We start from the raw sequence: 10,852 nt of genomic DNA, 5'->3' as shown, positions 1-10,852 counted from the left end.
GGTCAGGTCCCCTAGAGGTGGCACCGGGCTCAGGCCCCACGCCCTGCTCCCCGGGGACCCGGGCCGGGTGGGGGCGGGGCCTCACTGCCAGGCGTGTGTGCAGGACCAGGACAGGGGTCACTCGGAGCACGTGTGAACTACGGCAGGGCCTGGACCGGTCAGGCCGGCCACTGGCGGGGCCCTGGCCAGGCGGGCACCGATCTGCGTCCGGTATCGCGGGACCCACACCCGACCGGCTCTGTGGTGACACGGGCGTGCCCACCTCTGCAGAGGCCCGGGGACAGCTGTGATCCGTCAGCCCCCAGGAGGGCCTCCACAAAACCGGAATGTGCCCCCAACGCGTGAAAAGCGGGGCGCTCACATAAACACCCCAGGTTTCTGGTTTCCCGTGGAAAGCGGGCGGTTTCGGCAGCACAGATCCGCCACTTGCAGGGGACAAGATTCAGTGGGGACCGCGTAGTGGGGGAGGTGGGTCTGGGTGCAACGGACACACACGCGCCCATCACTGTGCCCACATCCAGGGGTGGGGCGTGCTGGCAGGGTCCCACATGGCAAGAATCCTTGGTCCTGCCCCCAGAGACAGCGGGGACCCGTCCCTAACCACACCCCCACAGAGGGCCCGGAGTGGTGGGGGGGGGGAGTTAGGGGAAACCAGGCTCCCGGAGCGCCCGTCCCCCGTGCCCCTAGAGGACCGACCTAGGATGCCGGTGGCCTCCAGGCCCCCGAACCGCTGCATGGCGGCGATGGCCTTGGACAGCTCCTCCTGTGTCTGCAGCTGGCCTGTTGTGGGGTCGGCTGGGGGCAGGTAGCCAAATCTGCTCAGCCACTCCTGAGAGGAGAGAGCGGGGTGAGCGGCGGAGTGGGTGGGGGGAGGGCTCAGCCCCACAAGAAGAGCTATGGGCCCTTGAGGCGAGGGGCAGGCCTCTCCCAGCCCTGACCAACACCACCCTGGCCCCAGCCCCCCATCAGCCCACAAGGCACCTCGTGTTCCTTCCTTAAGTTACTTTACGGGCGGATGCTGGAGAAGCGCCTAAACAAACCTGATGCCTCTTAGAAGGGGTGAGCTTGAGCAGTGCACAACCTGTACGACTGCTCACAGCAGCCTGCCCCACCTCACTTCTCTTGAGCCAGGAGATGCCCAGGGGACACTTAAGAAAGTGAAATTCTACAAAGGTTATTACATGTGGCATGTGCCAAATTCAGGCCCTTGGGAGGCAAGAGTCGAAGACCTAAGGTCTGAAACCCACACTGAGAAGAGCACAGCCTCAGGCTCCGGTGTTAGGACTCTGGTCACGAGCTGCACACTCACAGCATGTAAGAGCCCAGACTCTGAGGCCACTTGCTGTGCATTTGCACTCAAGCCCTCTGGGCTGATTCCCCGCCTGGGAATGTGAGCACAGAATGAGTCAGAGTGTGGAAAATGCCCCGTCAGCACCTGACACAGGTGTTGGAAGAAGCACGCGTGGCACCGTCAGGGGACGGCTCTGCCCGAAAGCGCCCTGGTCGGGGTTCCCTGAGCCAAGCAGGAGGCAGGAAGCAAGGCGACCCTTCAGCACGGACACAAGTACGGTCCCGTCTCAAGCCCCAGTCACCTCCACCATCCGTGCGGGGCCCTGGGAGACAGGGAGGCGCTGCTGCCCTTGTTTGGGGGGAGTTCCCCCTTGGAGTTCAGTGTCTTGAACAGCCAACTGGTGCTCATGCCCACTTCCTAGGCTGTGTGACAATCCCACGATAGCGCCTGGGCCATGTGGACACTGGGGGGACTCGCCGGGCAGGGGGACAGGGAAACCCACCGGTGGGTGGAAGGCAAGGTCCGGGATTCCTGAGCCCTGCCCTTCCCAGGCCTGTGGCTCCAAGATACCCGCTTACAGGCTTATTTGTGTTTTGGTAGATGTTTAAAAAAACCCTCTCGATTCGTTTATGCTACTGCAGGCCCCTCGGAAGCGTCTGAGTTTGTAGCCCTGGCCAGGAGGCTCCCTGCTCAGAGGAGGGGCCTAGCTCAGTGGAAGGGGGTTCACCCTCCTGGAGTTCCCAGGGACTTCAATTGACCAGAAGCTGCCACCTTGATGATTTGCATACAATTTGCATACACCTGCAGAGAACCAGCTAGATTCCTCCCTTTCCAGGAAACACAGGGTCTTTCCCAAGGTTTCTCTGTTCCTTCCCCCCCCCCCAAACCCTTACTGGCCCAGACCCCCTGGTCCTAACTGGAGGCCCCCAAGAGTGTGTGCAAAACTGGGGCCCCTCTGAGGTGGTCGGACAGGGCTGAGTAGCACCAGGAGCGACCCAGTCCTCGATGAACAGCAATCAAGACACCTTCCCACGTGGACGCGCCTCATTGGACGGCACCTTCTCCCCGGGGGCCTGGGAGTGACACCCTGTGCTCAAAGGAGGTGGCACTGGCTGCGACAGGGCCACCTCCCCATCCTGGCCTGTGCCATCCTCAGGGTTAAGACCTTTGCTGTCACCGAGCACCCCCTTCCTCTGGGAGGACCCCCCTTCACATCACTGCAAACACACTGAAGCTCATCCAGCTGGGCCACCAGCGGGATGAGCATGTCCCGTGCCTGGTCCCTGTCCCGGCACCGGAGCGACCCGAGACAGCCTCAGACACTAAACACCTGTATCCGTGGCTACACACGTTTTCGGGAAAAGATTCAAAGACTATTGAAAGTTTTGACTCTGCGGTTTTCTTTCCCAACGTCCGAAAACACACACGCGCATTTCAGGGCCCTCTGTTAAGACTCTAGGCCTGAGCTACGGAACCCCAGGGCCTCAGGGCTGCAGCAGCCCCGTTGCTCAGCACCACGAGGCTGCCTCCTCTAGGAAGCCCTCTGGAGTTTCCTCAGATGTCCAGGATGCCAGATGAGGGTGCCGGCAACCCCCCTCCTCACCAGGGAAGGGCCCACCCAAGCGGGTGGGGGATGGGGCACTCTGGGAGAAGAACCCCCTTCCCCAGCTGTCTGGCCCGGGGGCTGGGATAACAGCTGGGTGTGTGCACCGAGCTGTGCCCCACCCCCCACAGGCACCGAGCTTCCCCGAGGGGCACTGCCCTGCCCCAGGGAGCCTGGCCAGGAGACCACATGCGTTTCCAGGCTTCGGAGGCCTCAAGAGCCCTTCAGGTGGTTTTGGAATGTTTGCCAACGCTGGAAAGCAGCTTTTAGCCTCAGGTCTGAGGGGCTGCCTGTGCTAACTTGCAGAACCACGAGGGCAGCTGAGTGCAGGCGCTGGCCGCCCCTACCTGCCTGGGCCCTGGGAACACTGCCGCTCACGACCCCGTCAGCTGCCAGACCAGAGGAACAGGGCCAAGGCCCCCTCCCTCGCAGGTGTGGGCTGGGGGTGGGGGTCTGTACCCTCAATCTGACTTCCCACCCCCCCAGTGTGGACCCCTCCCCCTGACCTTCGCATCACGAGGCAGCCCCCTCTCAAGGCCCCAGCTGTCCCCTCTCCATGGCCCCAGCCATCCGTTGTGTGTGTGTGTGTGGGGGGGGGGGGGGAGTGGCGGCGGGGGGTGGATGTGGGCAGCGGGGAGCTCTCGGTGGCCACGGGGAGCGAGGGGGGCCAGCGGGTGGAAGTGCCTGGAACCGGAAGGCCCCATCCCCCTGGGGAGGAGCCAGGACGACAGCGCCCCCCCTCCACCGGCCAGCTCATCTCCACCTCCGGGAAAACAGGCAAAGTCCCAAACAGCCAAAAGGCCAGCCCCGCCCCCGGCAGCACTACCTTCTGAAGTGGGAGCTGAGAACCGGCGCGAGGGTGGGGGGGGGGGGTGTCCTGGCAGGGGACGCGCGCTGCCCCCGCACCCCCCCATCACTACAGAGCCCGGGGCGCGAGCGGGGCCGCCCCTCCCTGCGCGCCCATCCCGCGCCGTCGTCACGGCGACCGCGTCTCCAGGGCAACCAGGCTGCAGCAGCGGAGGTGAACCTTCCAGAAGGCCGTGGGGAGGAGAGGGGAAGGGAGGGGAGGGGAAGAGCAGGGACGTCCCAACCTCGCAGCCGCCGTCCCGCCGCGGACAGTCCCCAACAGCCAAGGAGATGCGCCTTTCCTCCCCCCGGGGATCCCTGAACTGGGCCATTAACGCCCGCGGGGAAACTGAGGCCGCGGTGCTTCCGGGCTCTAGAGCGGCCCCAGGCCTCTCCGCTTTTTATCTTTCCCTGTGCGCTTGTCACGGGCGATACGACGTGCCTCCATTTACTGGGAAAACAGGTCCCACTCCCCTCCCAACTCTTGGATTCCCGGGGAGGCACACAGCCCTGGCCCCAGAGTGGCCCCAGCAGGTGAGGGCCCCCGGCAGGTGAGGCCCCCGGCAGGTGGGCAGGTGGGAACCTGCAGCCACAGCCCCACGGGGGGACTGACGGGCGGAGGGACGGACAGAGGGACGGTGCTGGGCTGCACCAGCCTGGCAGACAAGCAGCACTCACTGTGTGCAGGGTCTCAGGTAGTCCTCTCCACTGTCCCACGGCGTGGCCGCTGTTGTCCTCACTTATAGGGGGCAAGTGGGGGCCTAAAGACTGCGATGACCAGGGCTCACACTACCCCCTGGAGCCTGGCGGGGCCATCATGTGCCGGGGACTGGGCCTGGCCCGGGTGTCTGCAGCCATGCCAGGGACCACGGTGGTGGGTGGCTGACCCGTGGGCCCTTCCCCCGCACGGTCCGTCTGTGACTGGATCCCCCTCCCCAGCCTTGTCGCGGGGGGGGGGGGGGACATGGAGAGCATAAGCCCCTCTGTACAGATGAGTAAACCGAGGCTCAAAGGCTGCAGAGGGGCCGTGGCAGAGCGCAGACAGTGAGACCTCGGCCACGGTGCCGTGGCTCAGGGGACGTGGAGGCTGGCAGGCAGTGGCTTTAGAGGACCCCCAGGACCCAGATAACCAACGCTAAGTCCAGCAGAGCCCAGCTGTGCCCGGGAGGTGCTGGCTCCCCGCCCACCCTCTGTACCTTCGCTCGGCACCCGGGTCGGGGCAGCGTGCGGCCACCACCTCCGCTCACAGCTGAGGAAACTGGGCCCTCGGTCGCACGTGAAGCCAGTGGCAGAGCCACGGTCTGGCATCAGTCTCCGCCTGCCTCGCTCTGCCCCTTGGAGGGAAATGAGCTGGTGCCCGGCTTGCTCTGGGAGGGGCGGTGGGCGGCTGCGGAGATTCCCCCCCCCCCGCCCCCGTGTCTTCCCCAGGGGGACGCTCCCGGGCCCCCCCCCCCCCCCCGGGACAGCCTGTCCATCCCCCTGACACACCCAGAATGAGCACTCACTGTGCCAGGCGCTCTGGGGACAGGGGGGACCCGGGAGAGCCCTCCCCGCAGACGGGGCTCCAGAAGCGGACGGGGTTCTGGGGAACAGTAACAATACACAAGTGGACGCGGGAACAAGCGACTTTACGCGTGACAGCAGTTACCAGATGTGGTCCTAACAGCGGACAACTACTGAGTGCTTTTCCAGTCACTAACCCGCTTCATGCTTACGACGCCCCTCAGGGCAGTGCTGCCCGAGGACGGGGGTGCGGGGCATCGTCTGTGGTGTTCGTGCTGGGCGCACAGTAGCCACGAAATAAGTCCCTGCTGCATTAATCTTACGGGTGAGCATCGTCATCCCCACTTCACAGACGGGGACACAGAGCCAGAGAGAGGTCAGGACAGGCACCCACAGTCACGCAGCCAGCCAGCATGGGGCAGGGCAGGGACGGGAGCCCAGAGCCTATGCCCGTAACCTCTCTGCTAGGAGGGGACGTGAGTGACAGGGTACAGGGGCCAACTAAATGGTTGTCAGAGAAGATGTCCCTGGTGGGTGACAGTAGGCTGAGACCTGAGAAATGAGGAGCTGGTCAGGGGACGAGCCCTAGAAGAGTTCACAGAGGTGGGCGTGGCACACACAAAGGCCCTGGGGCAGGAGGCAGCCGGAAGTTCCGTAGAGAAGCACAGAGAAAGGCGTACAGGAGGCAGGCACGCAGGGGCTGGCAGCTGGTCAGCAGTGGAAGCTGATTCTGGGCAGGGGGTGGGGAGAGCCAGGCTGTGCACCCTGCCAGACCGCTCTGTCACTCTGTCCCGTCCCTGCGGAGAGCCGACGGTGCTCGGGAGACCCCACAGGCTGTCAGCTCATGAGGGACAGACCCCTCGCCCTCCACGAGCGACGCACAGACCCTGCGCACTGGAAACTCATCACCGTCAACAGGCAAAAACCACAGATGCTCGAAGCACCCTCGGAAGGCACTGCACCAGCCGCCTGCCAAACCCCAAATCCTCTCCACTGCTCCCTCCCCCTCAGGAAGGGAAGGCAGCTGACTTCCCACCGCTGGGAGCAATCCAGAGGCCTCACCCAGTGAAGGTCCCAGTGGCCCGGTTTCACAGACTGGAGACTGAGGCCCGCGGGCTGGATCCAGACCCCGGTCTGCTTCAAGGGCCTGCGTGAGGGGGACACACATCCTAAGCCCCCAGGCCAGATGCTGGCGGTGTGGTCGGGGTCCACACTCCCAGGGCTCAGTCCACAGCCGTCCGGCACAGCCCTGCCCAGGCTCCCGCCACAGAAGCACACAAAGACTTCTTTCAGACTGGCCGTCAGCCCCGAGGCCAGGAGTGCCCCAGGACCAGAACTCCCAGGGGACGGCACGCCTCAGGGCTGGGGGCCTGGGCGTTGCTGGGTGGACCTTAGGACCTTCACATTCACATCTAACTCCCCACAGGTATGCTGGGAGGGGGCCCCAGGAGTCTTCCCTCTGGAAGGCTCAGCGCAAAATCACGCAGAGGTTAACCATTTCCTGCTGTCTGTCCTGGCGGAGGGCGGGCAGTCCCAGGCTGCAGCTGTGGGGTGCCATGTCTGTGACCTCAGTCCTGAGCGCACGCAGGGCCCGTGGGCTCCCTTGGGTGCTGGCACTGAGGAGCAGGGACCCAGAGGCCAAGGGTGACTGTCACCCTGCCACAATCTGCCCCCGGCTCAGGAGGGGGACACGGGGCTTGAGCACCTCTGCGGTCCCGGCTCACATCCACCACTGCCATCGTCCGGCCACGTCCTGCCCGTCCCTTCATCCTCTGGGGCCTCTCGGGCCACGGGCCTTGCTTGCTCCCGGCCATCCTCACATACAACCTCAGCCGCAAACCAGTCACCTGTCTGTCAAAGATCACGCGATCCCCCCCGAGATGCTGTGTGGTTGGGGGCAACGAGGACTTTGTTGCTGGAGGTAGAAACCCGAGCACCTGGGCACAAACTTCAGAAGACCGGTTGGCAAATCTGCCGACGCTCAATGTGTGATGTTCACGCCTGTCACCGGCCCCCCTGCTCCAGGGCCTGGGTCCCCCCCACAGTCACGCTGCAGTAACCGGGAGGTTCTGGCACTGCCTCTGGCTTAGCAAGAACGTCGGCAACAGCCGCACGTCTGTGCCCAGGGCCGGCTGAAGGATGTGACGTCCGCGCTGGAGCGAGCTGGGGTGAGCACAGAGAACCGGGCAGATCCCGACGTGCCAATACGGAACGTTCCCCAGGACAGGCTTCCAAGTGAAAGCAGCCGGGCACGCAACAGTGGGCAGGAGGCTGTCATCCATACAAATAAGGGGTCCAGGTCCCCAAGTCCTTGCGAGTGCCCAGACGACCTCCAGAAGGATCCTTAGGAGACGAGGGGAGGACGGGGGAGAGGGAATTTCTCCCTCGGACCCTCTGTATGGCCTGAATGTCTTGCTACGGGTGTTACCTACTTGGAAACACAGTGATGAAAAGCTCGGCGGACCCCAGGAGAGCACAGCACACTCTTTTGTCCCACTGTGCACGGCCTGAAAGCCCACCCTTAGCGGGGCGCAGGGGACTCAATGCAGGGCTTTGTCCTCACTCTGAAGCTGGGGGTGGGCCGGGCCAGCCTCTCCCAGCGACCAGCCAGTGCTCCAGACCCGCTGGGCTCGGCTCTGTCTGGCAGAAGCTGGGTCACACTTACAAAGGGGCCCTTCTCCTCACTGGCAGCCCCAGATCTGAATATCCAGAGTCAGCGGACCCGGGCGTCTACAGAGGGGGCGGGATGGAGTCCCCCTCCTCCCCATAAATCCTGCCCATCTCCAAGACTTCCCGCACCTCTGGGTCTGCGGCTCCGAGGTGTCATTCCCCAGAAGGCCACCAGAGACCGCCCTCCACCCACAAACGGGCAGAAAGCTGGCCGCTGCTCCACCAGGCGGGCGGGTCCTGGCCTTCCCCGGGTGGGAGCCTTAAAAAAGTGTCAGGCGCAGAACCCTCGGCTATTTACCCACTGGGCCAGATGCCAGGGCCCTGCTGTCTTTGGGGTTCCAGGCTAAAGAGCCACATTCCCCACCCCCACGCCCCCACAACGGCATTCCACAGTTTGGCCCAGGGACTGCCCACCCGCTGTGGGGGAGGGGGGGCGGTCTCAGGAACCCCGGCAGCCAGAAGAGGGGGTGCGCAGGCTCTAGCTGGCCAGGAGTGTGCACAACCGGCTGTCCCTGGGCAGGCAGAGAAAAACTTCAGAACCGCCCCGGGTCTGACAAACCAACTTGGCCGAGCCAGGACTCCCAGCCTTCCCAGCAGGGTCTCTCTGAGCTAGGAAGCCTGGGTTCTACCCTCACTCTGCCCGGACCTGGCGACAGGCTGCCCCCCAGATCATGCGCCCGGGGGGGGGGGGTAGGGGATCCAGGAAACCCCCAGCTACAAAGGAGCACCCCAATATCAGAGGCAGTTTGGCTGGGAGGAAGCCCATTGTGGGGTCCCTCAGGCGTCCGGAAGCCGGCAGCCGGGACCGGTGGCTGCGCTGTCCCAGATGGCTGCGAGGGCTGGGGCAGCTGGGCGGGGGCGGTCCCCAGCCTGTTTCTGAGCCAGAACCTGTGGCCAAGTCCTGCCAACTGTACAGGGCTGCGGATGCCTCCCCCCACCCCCCAACAAATGCCTCCGCCTGTCTGCCTGAAATCCACCTGCAGCTTCCAAGTGTCTACGGCGCTGGGAGAGGGGCTCGGCCAGCACCCCTCTAGGACAGCCCTTTATGCGCTGGTGGATGTGGGCCGTGTGCGGGGGTGGGGAGGGCGCGGCCCCTGGCCCGGATCCCCGCGTCTCTCCGCGGAGTGAGGGGCCGCGGCAGGGGCGGAAGCCCCCAAATAAAAATCCGACGGCCCCTCGCGCCTTCGCCTGGCCTCGCCAACCTGGGGGCGGCGAGACCCAGAAAGTCTGATCTCCAGGTTCCAGGTCCAGAGGAGTGTGAATAGGGGGAGGGCTGTGGGAGGAGGGCGCTGCCGCCGGCCCCAGGACGGCTCCCAAGGCAGGGGGACAGCTGGCGTTCCGGAAGGGGGCGCTGGGGACGGCGGTGGGGCTGCATCCGAGTCTGGGAATGGGAGGGGAACCCCATCAAGCTCGGACAGGGCCAAGGGGGAGGCAGAGCAAGGCTGGCGGCGGAAGGGGACCGGCGACAGGGCCAAGATCCACGTCCAATGGGGCCTGGGGGCCGGTTCTCTCGCTCCCCGACACCCCACACGGAGCTAACTCGACAACCGCCGGCTTTCCGGGGCGTCCCCACTCCGCAGCCCCGACCTTTCCTCGGTGGTGGGTGCGCGCCCCTCCCCCCCCGCCACTCCCACTGGGAACGCACGCGGGGCGCGCTGCTCCCGGCGGCTGCGACGGCCGTGCCACTCGCCTGGGGTCCCCCTTCGGGGCCGCTCCGAGCCGCGGGCAAGGGCTCGGCCGGGCAGCCCCAGCCTCCGCTGCCTCCCGCGGCTGCGGCGCGCAGCGAGCGCCGCGGTGCCGGGAAGGTACAGGGCGCCGCTTTCCCAGACCCGGGTGCGCGCGCGTCCGCCGCTCAGCCTGCGCCCCAGCCTCAGCTTTCCGCCCAGGAAATGGGTCCAGGGCTCCCCGCGCTCCCGCAGGCGCCGAGGGGCACTGTCGGGGTCCTCCCGGCCCGCGGGACCCCGCGTGCCGGCCGCGCACTCACCACTCCCAGGCTGAGGTCCTCCGCGCGGGGCGCGGGCGCGCCACAGCCCCCGCGGGCCGCCAGCGCGAGCAGCAGCAGCGGCAGCGGCGGGAGCCGGGGCCGGGGGGGCGGCGGGCCGGGCCCGGGGGCGGCGCGGCGCCCCATCACGCTCGCGGGGCGGTCGGCGCGGCTGTGGGGGTCCCCGCGCTCCCGCGCCCCTGCGTCCGGCTCCCCGCGCCGCCGCGCCCCGCTCCGCCGCTCTGCGTCCCTGCACCCCTGCGCCTGAGCGCCCCGCTCTGCTGCGCGCCGCTCCCGGCCCGGCCGAGCCCCGCGCGCCGCCTCCCGGCGGCGGGGCGGGGCATGCTAATGTATGCTAATGGACTCCGGCCGCGCTCACCCCGCCCACCGCCTTAAAGGCCCCGCGTCCTGCGCAGGTACTCGGACCCCAGTCGCACCCCACGCCTCGCGCGAGCGCGGGACACTGGGGCTGCGGTGCCCGAAATGAAGGAGATTTGCGAGCGTCCCCCGACGGTCTCGGGGCGGCGGGGGTGCGCGGGCGGGCGCCGAGTCCGGTGGTCGGGGCCGCCCCTCCCCCCCCCCCCCCCCCCGCCGCCCCGGGGGCTGCCCCGGCTCCCCGCCTGTCCGCGCGCCCCGCGGACCCCGAGCCAGAGCCCAGATTCGTGGTCACGGCTGGGCACCCCAAGCGGCCTCCGCAGCGCGCCCGGCGGACACCTGGTGGAGCCCTCGAGACGCGAAAGGAAGGGGTGGGGGCGGGGTGGGGGGCTGAGAGCGTGGGAGGGGCGGGGGCGCCGTCGGAGCGCGAGTCTCCCGGGGTCTGGGCGCGGTTGGGAGTCTGTGGGCTCTGGGCTGGGGAGGCGGATGCTGACGTTTGTCCGAGGCCCGTGTGCGCTGGACACCGGTTGGGCCTGCCTCATTTATAATCTCATTGGCTTCTCACAACGTCTTACGAGAGGGA

The 10,852-nt window shown here is 66.5% G+C and overlaps 1 protein-coding gene across 1 annotated transcript in view; it reads right to left on the bottom strand.

Moving 5' to 3' along the window:
* The window catches only part of MMP17 (matrix metallopeptidase 17), a 20,149-nt gene extending 9,878 nt beyond the window's left edge, over window positions 1–10,271 (bottom strand). The window contains 3 exon segments of the mRNA XM_058691636.1: window positions 86–284; window positions 516–829; window positions 9,898–10,271. Of these exon segments, the coding sequence (XP_058547619.1) occupies window positions 86–284; window positions 516–829; window positions 9,898–10,041 (657 nt within the window). The 5' untranslated portion in view covers window positions 10,042–10,271.
* Between the last annotated feature and the right edge of the window lie 581 nt (window positions 10,272–10,852).

This window comes from Neofelis nebulosa, chromosome 11 (genome assembly GCF_028018385.1).
Source record: "Neofelis nebulosa isolate mNeoNeb1 chromosome 11, mNeoNeb1.pri, whole genome shotgun sequence".
NCBI lineage: Eukaryota > Metazoa > Chordata > Mammalia > Carnivora > Felidae > Neofelis > Neofelis nebulosa.
The sequence above is the reverse complement of the archived record's forward strand: the minus strand, read 5'-3'. Positions and strand labels throughout refer to the sequence as shown.